This window comes from Pararge aegeria, chromosome 9 (genome assembly GCF_905163445.1).
Source record: "Pararge aegeria chromosome 9, ilParAegt1.1, whole genome shotgun sequence".
NCBI lineage: Eukaryota > Metazoa > Arthropoda > Insecta > Lepidoptera > Nymphalidae > Pararge > Pararge aegeria.
In genome coordinates, this window is record NC_053188.1 from 2,498,867 (window position 1) to 2,512,479 (window position 13,613).

The 13,613-nt window shown below is 36.2% G+C and overlaps 3 protein-coding genes across 5 annotated transcripts in view; 1 reads left to right on the forward strand and 2 right to left on the reverse strand.

The window, feature by feature from the left end:
* Positions 1-9,005: 9,005 nt before the first annotated feature.
* LOC120626302 (glycosylphosphatidylinositol anchor biosynthesis protein 11) lies at positions 9,006-9,869 on the reverse strand. Its single transcript, XM_039893771.1, has one exon. It carries the CDS (start codon positions 9,781-9,783, stop codon positions 9,076-9,078), a length of 708 nt encoding a protein of 235 aa, XP_039749705.1. The 5' UTR covers positions 9,784-9,869; the 3' UTR covers positions 9,006-9,075.
* A 202-nt stretch (positions 9,870-10,071) lies between these two features.
* On the forward strand, positions 10,072-12,215 carry LOC120626546 (5-aminolevulinate synthase, nonspecific, mitochondrial). 3 transcript variants are annotated; one of them, XM_039894093.1, is made up of 2 exons: positions 10,072-10,281; positions 10,363-12,215. In XM_039894093.1, the coding sequence occupies exon 2, from the start codon at positions 10,368-10,370 to the stop codon at positions 11,847-11,849; it is 1,482 nt and encodes a 493-aa protein (XP_039750027.1). In that variant the 5' UTR covers positions 10,072-10,281; positions 10,363-10,367; the 3' UTR covers positions 11,850-12,215. The 3 variants fall into 3 exon arrangements, with proteins under 3 accessions (XP_039750027.1, XP_039750028.1, XP_039750026.1); XM_039894094.1 differs by having other exon boundaries at positions 10,072-10,257; XM_039894092.1 differs by having other exon boundaries at positions 10,072-12,215.
* The window catches only part of LOC120626545 (pre-mRNA-processing factor 17), a 71,787-nt gene continuing 70,387 nt past the window's right edge, over positions 12,214-13,613 (reverse strand). Inside the window, exon 11 of the mRNA XM_039894091.1 lies at positions 12,214-13,543. Within this exon, the coding sequence (XP_039750025.1) occupies positions 13,366-13,543 (178 nt within the window). The 3' untranslated portion in view covers positions 12,214-13,365. The remainder of the gene's footprint in view (positions 13,544-13,613) is intronic.

The window sequence follows — 13,613 nt, forward strand, 5'->3', positions numbered from 1 at the left end:
ATTGTAAAGTCAACATCTCCTGAGGATACTTCGGTTTCGGAGCGAAACGTGCGTAGAGGGTACATTGCCGAAGATCTGTTTTGTGTGGAATATAATACAGATTCTCCTGCTTTTCGCGGAGTATAGCAAATTAAGCTTAATTTTCATAATATAGTTATTATATAAAGTGTATATTCTATACAACTCTGGTACACCGTCGAGGGACATATCACTTTGTTTCAATAATCGAGGTGCGTTGCGCTTAGCGTAGCAATATATAATATATAACGTATATGTTAAAGTTACAAATTATATGAAACTACTCGTATAATTGTAATTTTTTTCCAAAGTAGTCATTCAAAAAATATTACAATTCGATCACCGATTTTGATCGATTTTACAATTTACATGTTAGTTGGAAGCTCTTTCATATATATATATTTTACACTGTACACTGCTATATATCAAGGACTTTCGCTTTGTCCATGGTATACTAGTATATTCAGTAAACATTGAAAGCGTTCGAATATCATGTCGACTTGACGCCGACTCGTCACCGACTAACTCAAATTAGAGCATGGAAAAACGAGCTTTATGTGGTGCAGCATAGAGTGAGTTGTCATAATACTAGAAATAGTTTATGACTGTCAGATGCCCACTCGTCGACAAAGCGATGCCAACTCGTCTAATACGCGTTGACCGTAGGCTATGATTGTAAGAGTTATAGTCGAGCCAATGCCAAACCGCGGACTATTCGCCGATGCATTTTTCACTCAATGACTGGTGATCAACTAGTCCAATGGAAGACTTGACCATGAATCTTTAGACAAAGCGGAGTTTAACCGGCGTTGAAGCGGTGATAGAACGGTGTTAAGTTGATAGATGTGCGAATACCTTAATATTTATCCATTTATTAATTATAATCCGTGACTCTTAGTGGATAATGAAATAGCAATGTGGTTTACAATTTCCATCACACAAAATCTAGAAGTTGAAAAAGGAAGTTACATCCGCATATATTATTTTGTTATTTTAAATTTTATAGCATAGATAGCATAGAGAAAAGTTGTATAGAAATAACCCCACTATAAGATTGTTATGTTTATAACTTGTAATTAGTATTAGTTGTGCATTTTTATATTATGTGTGTATTCAATCTCTGAACTAAATTGACATTTATAGCTCTAAAAATAGTGCTATTCTTAAAAAGCATTGTGAAAGCTACTATTTTTAGAGTTGTCAAAAATGCTAATTCTTATGTACATTATTATTATTATGTACATATTTATTAGTAAATTGACAGGTATTAAAGTATTGGTGTCCTTTTATATTTAATATCTGTGATATGCTCACATATTTATACAAATTCACATGTTTATTTCCACCGTTTATTTACAGTTCGTACATTTTACATTAATGCTAAGTTACATGAATTCGCGGAGAGAAAGACATATTGTCACAGAACACCTATTACTGATATGAATTTTCCCAGTCAGAATATAATGGATAGACATACATAATAGTGTAATAAACAGTTTAATAAGTCCTTCTTAGGATATATAGTGACAAGGATAGCGTTACTTTTAGACCTGTTCATTTAATTTAGAAATTTGGCTTGTACAAAAAAAATTTGAACGATAGTCGATTTAGTTAAAGAGATTTGTGTAAATAGCACTAATATCGATGTTTTTAGCTCGTACATTTTAATACACGTTGGTATAGACACTGATCTGTCATAAACTGTAATACGAAATATAAACCAACGCCATACAAATTCAATCTGCCCCTGAAAGATTTTAATCAGATTAATTATAAATTTCGGTGACAGCCTCGTGGTTAGGAATTCGGCCTCTTTTCTAGGGTTTCGAACTGAGTTTCGAACTCGTTTTTTATTTAAGCAATTAAATATCACTTACTTAAACGGCGTAGGAATAGATCGTGAGGAAACCTGCACGCCTGAGAGTTCTCCATAACGTTCCCAAAGGTGTGTGAAGACCGCACTAGGCCAACAGAGTTGGCTACAGCTCTAAACCCTAAACCTAAACCCTTCTCATTCTGTCGGTAATGGGTTGCTGATAATAAAGTAAATGATTTTCAAAATTTCTTTATGTATACTCAAAGACATTGTGAATCACTCAATCGAATTCTATGAAACTGTCTTTGAGATTGTCACCCGCGTGGCTAACAGTGTGTGAATAGATTTCGTGTGGAATAGAGTGCTGCGAGAGTATCAGTGAGTACGTGTAGTTTTTATGCAGTGGTAACCAATGCTAAAGTTTGTTTTTGTATCAGTGTAAATGGTGACGAAGAAGAATCGAATAAGTTAATTCTTAGAGAAGAGAAGAGCAGAGAGAAATTTATTGCGCTTTATTTACAGTTGAGTTGGGGAACATTACTTTTAAATGTAAGTGTTGTTCATCGGGAAACTGAGAATGCAATGGCTTTTAAATTTAAATAATAATTAATAGTGGATTTTTAAAATAGAAGTACTTTTCGGCTTAACCGGTGCAACACAACTGCCAAGTGTTTGAACATAGTTAAAGTAGAAGTGGTTTATGCTTAATAGAAGCAGGCGTTACTTTGCGATATTCCGCAAAAAATAATAAATGGTGCATAAAAATTTATATTCGGTATTTCCTCATTGTTGATTTGAGGTGTGATGAGACAAGAGAACCAATCATTTGTATGGAAATATATAACGTCACCTGACATATCTAGCCAAGTACATTGGGAAACTGAGTATTACAAAATGCTGTACAAACAACATATTATACTGATATCAAATATATTTATCTATTAGCACAGGGACAGAATGTTATTCTTCACCATTTTACACGATTAAGTAATATTTACTCGACATAAAAAGTTACATCTAACTTTTCCTATAAGGATTTCTTAGTTATATAATTTTTTTTAGATAAATTAAAAATATTACAAGTGCAAGGATGAGCAAGTACTTTGATTAATTTTCAATTATGTTGTATTCATAAAATAAATTAATAAAGTGTTTGGAAAATGGTTTTCGAACTATCTGAAAAGTTACACGAAACGGCGTTTGTATGCTAAACAGTGGCCACCGGTCTCGCCAGTCGCAATCACCGGTTGATAACACTTGGTGTCACGTATGTTGGATGCAAGTTGCTGCCCAAAATTAGTTCCAAAAGATCGTTTTGTAGAAATAATTATATTATATATTTATATTTGCTGTTTTTTTTTTCTGTATTTATTCTTTCCTTCACTAATTCAATCACTTTTACTGTTCATTTCTTTCAAAAAATCTGACTTCAGTGCGCCAACTAACGTGACGCTGACCCTACCTCAAACTTAACCGTATTTTTTGTATTTAAATAATATTTTTATAATATACAACAGATTTAATGTGCCACAAAATGTTCGGACCAATTCTGCTGTATACATTTTTTTATATAACTTATTCGCGACGACTAACATCAGACCTTCTCTTTCTGCGGGTGGCCGTGTGATAGGGATGGCATTACTTTTCTATGGTGGCAAATTTAGACTGACCGCACATTTGCTACTTTACCTGGTAGTCCTAGACTCGACGAATGCCTATTTGCTAGGTGATTCTACGGCGCCGCTTGGGCTAGCGTCTAAACCCTAAGACTAATGTGCGATCGGTCTAGTTCTTTAGAAATTAATTTACATACATTAATAGCTCGAGCAACCGAATTTACTTTAAGTGGTCGATTGGAATATCCCGCAGTACCCAGTGTTCACTTCGCCAATGGTCTTACTTTTACCGTGATTCAAAAAATAAATGTAATCGAACGCACTGTAGTGTATACCCGCGGTTGAATCTTATAAAGCAACTTTAAACATTTTCTACTATAGAAATATTAAGGACGGTTTTAAATTGCTTTTAGCGTATTTGCTATTTCTATATTGTCTCTAGTGCGGTAACAAAACGCAAATGCGTTCATAGATGTTAACTAGATTGACGCGAGTGAACTAAACTATCTGCTGTCAATTTGGTTTAGTGAAAATTTTGTGTATGTGTGTATGTATTTTGACAGATTGACAACAGATTTGGAATTGTAAAATGTTAATAGAACTAGGCCCTGATTATTATGTTTTAATTGTGAAACAATCTTAACCACTAGGTACTTGTAAAAAAAAATTCAGCACTTGTGTTTTAATGTCGAAGATAATTATCAGTGCCGAGAACTATTACAGCTTTGTGTTACGAGTTCATATTGAGAGTATTAAGTGTTAAACACTATGTTATGTAATTGTTAAGATTTTTAATACAATTTTTAAATATTAAGATCTTTCCATAATAAATTTCACATGTTGATGTTCATATAACGAATTCACGATGACCGCAATAAAAACAAGAATGTATGTTAAATTATATTGAAATGCTAAAAGAACCGATAGCTCTCGCGATGGTCATGACCGCACCTCTCTACACAAGACTCTGAGATTATTGTCGATCTATTATTTCTCAAGTTTGCGATATCCCGTCATCCCGTAACCCAAATAATCAATAGCAGCCCACCGAATAAACCATTCAAGGTCATTATTGCTTCAGTAGTGAAACCCACGAAAGTTTGTTTTAAATACTGTACAACTATGATATAGGTGCAGCCCGTGCCATTAAAGAATAGGTTTATAAAATGCGGCCATCTCATTTGCATGCAAATTTTAAAATGCGAAAGAGATATCACGATATTGACCGCCTTTATAAGTCTATTCTTTAATTTCACGGTTAGTATTGAAGGATAAGAGCCGTTTGTTCTCATCTCATAGTTAAGAAGTACTTTATGAGAAAGCCTCTACGTGATAATCCCAAAAGGGCCAACCCACAACAAAAAAAAACATGGTTGCCACAAAGTTGTTAATTTGAACTAACTGTAATACAAACTTAGGACCAAAATAAACATATATATGAGTTTCTTGATACATTTCTTACAACATATCTACTATCCAAGGGGTCTAAATCGCGTCTGCGGTAACTTGCAAAGCGACCAATCATAACGCGCGTTAACTGAGCAAGACCTGTGATTGGTCGCAAATTGGCCGCAAATTTGCACATCATTGCAGAGTTGGTCTGGTTGTTTAACCAATTGCGGGAAAGGAATAGTTTTAATGCTTTCAATAATAATACGAATCCTAAGATTTGGCAGATTTCAATGTGCGCCCTACGTTGGGTCATTAGGCCTTAAATATAAACTTGTCTTGTTTTCATTGTAAGGGTCATACCACACTCGTAGACTTACCTAACCACAAAGCTTTAGATGTCTTACTTGTTACATTGTAATTTATAAGGGTGGTGGCGGAGCAGAGATACGCGTGAATATATAGACATCATAGCATTTTCTCTATGACACTAAAATAAGCACATTGTGACTTCATACAAATGCGTACAATTTAATGACAGAGAATAACATGTCCGGAAAATAACAACGTGTTTATTTATAATAGGGAGAAGTTAGTTCTGCATATCTCTGTTCCGCTTTACTGAGTAAAAAATCGCACCCTAAGCCTACTGTAGGGTTTGTAAAAGCGTACCATTACATTATTTGGCATTGGCATGAATTCTTAGCATGCAAAATATGATTCAGTTTTGCAAAAATTTAAATATTTATGTACTTCGTTGATTTTTGCTATTTTCTGTAAATAATATTTCATGTTTCAGAACCATTATAATTCATTTGCAACGGAATGCGATCTCAATTTGGAAGAGCGAACTGACAAAAAAGCAGACGCCTATTTCTTAGCACCTGCTATTTTAAAGGCATAATAACAAAAAGCATGCCGTAACTCCATAATTCGTATGATACCAATTTTTTTTTAATTACAATTGGGTAGGTTTTATTCTCGCTTTCGCCTTCGTATAATGGGTATGACAAGTTGTACATCCAGCACTCGTGGTGGTAATGTTTTGAACTACAATTTGTCTTACACATAAACAACTGTTTGCTAGGAAATATAAGTAAACGTTTGCAAACCCCAGAGTAGATTTAAATTCTGTTGTTGAGAATTTGTTGTAGATGAGAGGAGTGTTGTATATTGTAATGCTAAATATAGGAATTATTTGAACAATGTGATGCGGTATATAAATCGGTTAAGTTTCATATTTTATAATGAAATTATATGAGCTATGTAAATATTTAACAAAAACACAAAATAAAGTTATTAATTTACTAAAAATATTGTATTTTTATTGACAATTCCTTACCTAATCATTTAGTTATACTAAATAATGATAAACTTACGAAGTTCTAACTGGATTCGATCCCGGAACGCACTTCGGCGTGCTATACGAACCCAACATAATCACCGGGCCCCCGTGGCGCGATGGTATCCATGAGGATTTCCCCACGAGACATAGATATTTCTATTGTTATTCCTAAGAAATGCAATCCCACTATAATGGGATCGTAAAGGCATCCAGCGAATCAGGCGCCAAAAAACATTATTTAAACTATGACAAAGACCTACTTGACAAGATTTACTAAAATATAACATGTGATACAACCCTAATCTGAGCTGTCATAAACCATTGTAGTCTTTGAGCTTTTATGCTCTCGGGCATCATCTTACACAGTGTTATCACTATATCTTATGAGATTGCAGCCAAGCACAAATATAGAAAAAAATACTTTATAAGTGTTAGTAGTACAAGGCCATGTACAAGCAATCACTAATTAGATAGGTACATCAGTAATGTTAAGACAGCCCTTGAGATATTAAACTAATGACTGACAAAGTTATAAAAGTGTATATTGTGAGGAAGTCTAGGCCATTGATATAACTTGATATATTTATTTATTTATTTATTTATACTCTTTATTTGCACACAAATAAAAATACAAAAAAAGAATAAAAGAAAACACAGACAGAAGAAGTATACAAAAGGCGGCCTTATCGCTTCGTAGCGATCTCTTCCAGGCAACCTTAGGATAAGGAAAACAAAAGGATAACATACTGCAGGTTGTGCATATTAAAAAAAAAATACATACTAATAACTACATACTAATACTTAAACTAGATTACACAAATAAAATAATACATAATAAATTAAATAATAAAAAATAATAATAAACTAATATATACTATAACATATCATAAATACATTAAAAACAGTAAATACTATTACAAGTCGTCTTCAATTCAAACTATAGTGGTTTTTGACAGCTTTCTTAAAAATACAAAGTGTCTTAGACTGCCTTATGTCTATTGGGAGCGCATTCCATAGCGCTATGGCTTGCACTGTAAACGAGTGCTCATAGAACTTAGTTCTATGAAAAGGCGTACTCAGAGTCAGCGCGCGACACGATCTTAAATCAGATTGCACTCCCAGAAAAGTAAACTTCTCCTTAAGATAAGAAGGAGTTTTTAAATGAAATAAAACACAGTACAGAAGCGAAAGTACATGCAAATCCCGGCGACGGCGAATAGGGAGCCACTTGAGTTTTTGTCGAAATTCGGAAACGTGGTCATATTTGCGTAGGCCAAATATGAACCGAATAGCAAGATTTTGGAGACGCTCAAGTTTGTTAATCTGGTCTTCAGTCAAATTAAGAAAGCATGCATCCGCATAATCGAGAATTGAGAGAAGGAGAGAATGGGCTATCATAACTTTGGTTGGGATTGGCAGAACAGCACGTAGGCGTCGCAATGAATGCATTGTCGCAAAAGTTTTCTTACTCAGCTCCTTAATATGCGTTGACCATGATAAATCCTGATCTATTTGAATGCCAAGATCTTTAACGGTGGCACTAAAAGGAATAGCGACACCATTATAAACAATAGAAGGGATGTTCTGCCAATCAACTTTTGAAATCATTCCCGGACTGCCAATAATTATTGATTGTGATTTTGCGGGGTTCACCTTCAGCCCATACTGCTTGCTCCATTCACAGATCAGTGAAAGGTCAACATTAACAGCAGTAATAGCAGAGCCAAGATTTTCAAAAGTTGAGTGGCGATAAATCTGGACATCATCTGCATACATGTGATAGAGAGAAGCTATTTTTTGAGTGATAGAATTAATGAATATGGCAAATAGTAAAGGAGATAACACGCCACCCTGAGGTACCCCGGTCGTAACATCACACCAAGATGAAACGGACTCATCAGTCCGAATGCGTTGTCGACGACCAATGAGGTAACTCCGAAACCAGTCTATCGCCGATGGAGATATGTTAATAGAGCGCAGAAGACTAAGCAAGATATCATAGTCAACGGTATTGAAAGCGTTACTAAAATCAAGCAGAGTCAGAAATGGGTAAATAAACCTACATAATTCATAATCGTGCCCTCTTGCTGTGTCATATGTTTATATCTCTAGAACTACATTTTTTTCTTACAAATGTAATCATTTATTCATTGATTTACCTTGGTTTCTTAATTACTTTCTATTATAGAGCTTAGATCCACCATGTTGCTCCAGAACAGGTTAGCAGGCCACATGGAAATAATTATTATCAGATGTGTTATATGAACTCCCAGTAACTCCATTCCAACCATTACTAGGGCCAAATTAAATTATGCATTTTCTATGAAGACAACTGGTTTGAAAGGTTGCATTTTAGAATTATTCTGTTAGTTTAGAAAGCTGGACCAGGCACCAAAAATGATGTCTCATTGATTGAATTACACTCATTCACCTGATCCATGCCACTAGTGTAACATCATGTTTTTGATTTTTCTGTCTGGTCTGCCACTAAGGTAACTATTCCATGTTAGATTGATTGTGTATATTATATCTAAGTTTAGTGACTTAATAAACCTATACCTACTAATATATTTCATCAAGATAAAATATATTAAAAAAAAACAAGTGCCAGTAAACTTAAATTGTGTAATGGATTAGAGTTGCAATGAATAGGTCCAGCATCATTGTGGCATCCAGGTGTTTGTTCTAGGTACTTGGGACAACTAACATTCTTGGAAATTTGATCTCATTGTAGACAATTTCCCTTAGCTATGTCCAAGTATATAGTTTAAATAATTTGTATACAAAATGGTTAAATTAAGAAAATAAGTAAAGAATAAAATTAATATAAGTCACAAATTTATTTATCATTAATAAATACTGTACATAAATGCAATAATACTGTAACATTTTTATTTAGACATATGGAGTCTGTTAATTACATTAACAAAAAAGTTCAATGCTGGATACTTATTAGACGCTGACATCAAAGTAACCTTAGACACAGTTAACACATTTGATAGCAGGTAACCACCAATAGCTCCTAAGTAACAGGGTATTGGCCACTGCTGCCAAGGTGTGTTCCAATCCAGGGGTATTACGACAGCTCCAAGCCATGCTCCACAGACTGTCATCAAAGCGTTATTTACAAGCATAGCGATGATCGTGTCTCGGGAAAATATTTTAACCCCGAATAGAAGTTGCATGGCAGACTCAACTCCTGTGTGAGCTATCAAAGGAAATATGGTTAATAAAGTAAGAAGACTAGACAACAGCAATGTCCCGTCATGATGATCTAGAACTGGAGCACCAAATAATATGATAGCTATGAAAAAACAAAATACTACTCCAAGTAAAAACACAATTGACTTCATAACCTCACTAGCTCTATTTTTGCTCTTCTTTTTAACCTGGAATTCATTACTAGAGTTCAGGTAAAATGATTTCATCAACTCTGCCACAAATATGAGAACCAGAACGTAGAAAGATGAAGCATTTCCAACTGAATACAGCAGACCCTTGTAAGATATCACGGTCACAATGCTCGGTAAGTAAATGCATGTTACCAAACTGGTAATGGTAACTCTTCGCAGCTCTAAATGATTGTTCAACGAGAACATGGTTTTATTTTTATTAAATACTAAATATTTTATCTCATTCTTTCTGGTACCTATGGATAATTTCTTAATTCTTTGATTGATGTCAAATTTCAATAATTAACTAACAGTTGTAGATAATAAAAATTTATTAACTAAAAGTTGGCAACCATGACTACGTAGTCTGTGGTAAATGGTCCTGGAATTTTACTCGAATGCAAATCGGGTTGAGTGCACAAACGCTAAAAAACTTGCAACACAGTAATGACATTGACAACTTTAGCCTTGAAAAACTAGTGGCAACATCCAACATTTGACGTTTCGGAAACATAATAAAAAAATTTACGTGGAGACTGGAGGCGATAGTATAGGAAAACATTTATTCAAACATAATCGATATGACGACACGTACTTTATAAATGAAGGCTGTCGTGTTTTGAACTACCAGTCGGTAACGTAACTTCGGCGAGACGTTCGGCTACAGTGGGAGCCAACGTTGTACGTGGAGAGCATCGCTAAATCGTATAAACACTATTTAGTATTTTAAATTGTAAGTGTGGAGTGAGTGTCATCGATTACATAAAATGCCTTGCCCTTTCCTAGGATCAATGAATCAAGGATTCGTGCGGAATTACGGCAGCGCCCTGCTCAAGCAATATGGGAATTTGTGCCCAATACTTTCGCGAGGTTTCCGCTCGCTCGGGGTCGACGAGACCAAGTGCCCGTTCATTCAGGAGGCTCCGAAGGAGATGACCGAGGACATCAAAGAGAGCGGGCCGACTTACCAATACGAGAAGTTCTTCAGTGAACAGATCAACGCTAAGAAGAAGGATTACTCTTACAGAGTGTTCCGCAAGGTCTCCCGTCTGGCGGCCGACGGTATGTATCCGCAGGCTTTGGAAGGCGCCGACAATCGTCGCGTGACGGTCTGGTGTGCGAATGACTACCTCGGCGCATCGCGCCACCCCGTGGTCCAGGACGCGGCCATCTCCGCCATCAAGTCTTACGGTACAGGCGCGGGAGGCACTCGCAACATCGCGGGCAACTCGCAAATGACTGAAAAACTCGAAGCCGAAATCGCCAAACTTCACAAAAAGCCTGCCGCACTAATCTTCAGTTCCTGTTTTGTTGCGAATGATGCAACATTATCAACTTTAGCGAAAATAATGCCCGGTTGTATAGTTTATTCCGACGCGGGCAACCACGCGTCTATGATACAGGGGATCAGGAACAGCCGGGCTCCAAAGCATATATTTAGGCACAATGACCCCAATCACCTTAGAGAATTGTTATCAGCATCCCCAGCTGGTGTACCGAAGCTAGTCGTTTTTGAGACTGTTCACTCTATGAGTGGAGCTATTTGTCCTTTAGAAGAAATGTGTGATATTGCTCATGAGCATGGGGCATTGACCTTCGTAGATGAAGTACACGCAGTAGGTTTGTACGGGAAACATGGTGCTGGAATAGGAGAAGAAAGGGGTCTGGAACACCACATAGATATTGTGTCTGGGACTTTGGGTAAAGCCTTTGGGAATGTTGGAGGATACATTGCTGGCTCTTCTCTTCTCATTGATACAATCAGGTCATTAGCACCTGGGTTTATCTTCACCACAGCGCTTCCACCACCAACTTTAGCGGGCTCTCTCGCAGCTATCCGCCTTCTAGCCAGCGGAGAGGGCAGAAGTATGAGAGCAAAACACCAAGGAATTGTCCGTTACTTAAAGCTCTCTTTACTCATAGCTGGTCTTCCCCAAATGCCATCTGTGAGTCACATAGTACCGGTGCCGATAACTGGGGCAGACAAAGTTGCCATGGTGGCTGAGTCGTTAATGAAAAGAGGGCATTATGTGCAAGCTATAAACTACCCAACAGTAGCTAGAGGTGAGGAACGTTTGAGGTTTGCACCGGGGCCACACCACACCCCTGAAATGATTGACAGCCTCATCACTGCCTTGATTGAATCATTCCATGAAAATAACATAAGTTTCGACCAGTTTATGGTCAACGGCGCTTGCCGTGAATGCAGTATGGAGTACAAAGTCGACGTCGCGTACGAAGAACCATACAAATACACCATGATTGCTGCATAATTGCATATAAAATAGACGACATAAAAAAGCTTCTCTCATGGCATATTTACATTGAGTCAGTTACTAACTCAAAATCAAATTAGCTAAGTAATTAGATTGGATTCTTAGCTTAAAATAATTACTGATTACTGGATAGTTATGTGCTAGAATCAAAAAGTAGAACACAAGTCATTAATAACCCAGTAATAGTATCTAAATTGATTAATAAATGTTTGTAATAACTGAATCTTTGTAAATCTGTCGTATTTCCTATATGCAGGAATAAAATGTCATAATTAATATGTTAAAATATTGCAAAGTTTATTTTCAGTTGTTATAACTACGGTGTGGTTTTATGGTAGGGATAAATAAAAGTATGGTATAATTTGGCGTTGGTATCATTTATTTGCCTCATATGTTTACATGCAACAAAAGCCTTGAACTTTTGTTTGTTATGTTTTAGTCCCAAAATTCCCTCATTCATTATATCATCAAATAGGCTTATAAGATCTTAGTCCACAGCTTTACTAATGTTGTTTTCTTCCAATGAATATTAAGTAAATAATATTTTATTTACACTTGTTCTGTTATTATTTATTAAATAATTACCTAAAAAATAAAGTTTGAACATTGGAAATGTCAAAGTTCAGTGTTAGATGCGTTATCAGTTATCACTGAAGCGAAGCTGAGACGTGTAGGAATATCAAAGACATTCATAAAAGCTATGCCAAGGCCAAACTAGCGCGTCTAACCAGCATCCGCAGTGGCTTGCAAATTTACGACCAATTGCAAGGCACTGGTTTGAGCGAGACTTGTGATTGGTCGAAAGAGGGGCGTAAATTTGCACACTTTAGCGGGTTCGTTTGGGTTATTGAATTTGTTCCAGAAAACAAAGGCACTTGTGTAAATCTTAAATTTTGTAAGGATTGTAAAACTTCATATTTATCAAATCCCCAAATAACCCTTAAAACGTATAAAAGACAGCACTATTTAGATTTAGAACTATAGAGATCTGTTAACAACTGACATTCAGATTGTTTATTGACTTAATAAAATACAAGTGGCTCGAAGTGCCCACCTCTGCTTTACACTTACAACCATCGATTAAAAAAAATCGCCTAAAATGGCAGTTTATTTAACATACCTTGACTGCAACGAAACGTCAATTTTTTTAAATAATACTGCTTTAAGCGATGGTAGTAAGTAGCGTTTCAACCGATCTGCAGGGCTATTATATATCTAAGTTGACATCAAATCTAGCCTTGTCACTGAAAATTTGCCATCAAATAACGCCCACTATTAAACATAACGTAATTGTATCCGCGAGTTGAAATGAACTCAGTTGGGAACTTAGATTTCAGAATGAAAAGCATAGATTTAACAGGTTATTTGGTGGCAACTTTCCGCAGTGCTAGCCACCAGCTTGTGTCAACTGACATACAGAATTAGCCCGATGATCGGTTGAAACGCACTTCTATATAAGGACTAAACCACAAGGATTAGTAATGATCGACGCGCCATCACAGCTTATTTCTCTTTAATCCCAGTACTTAATAACACCGTCCCAGCCCGCGGTGAGCAGTCTACTCGGCTCGTGTGGATGCCACAAAGAGGTGATGCAGACGCCGTCGTGCGCCTTCCATTTCTTATAAAGTTTCGTGGTCTTCCAGTCCCATATGTAGCATTTGCCATCTGCGTCACCGGACACCAGGTAGCTGTAAATAAAGAAAGGTTGTTGTGTAAACTACCTAAGACATTTTTGACTCAGCTGTGGTGGCTTTATTT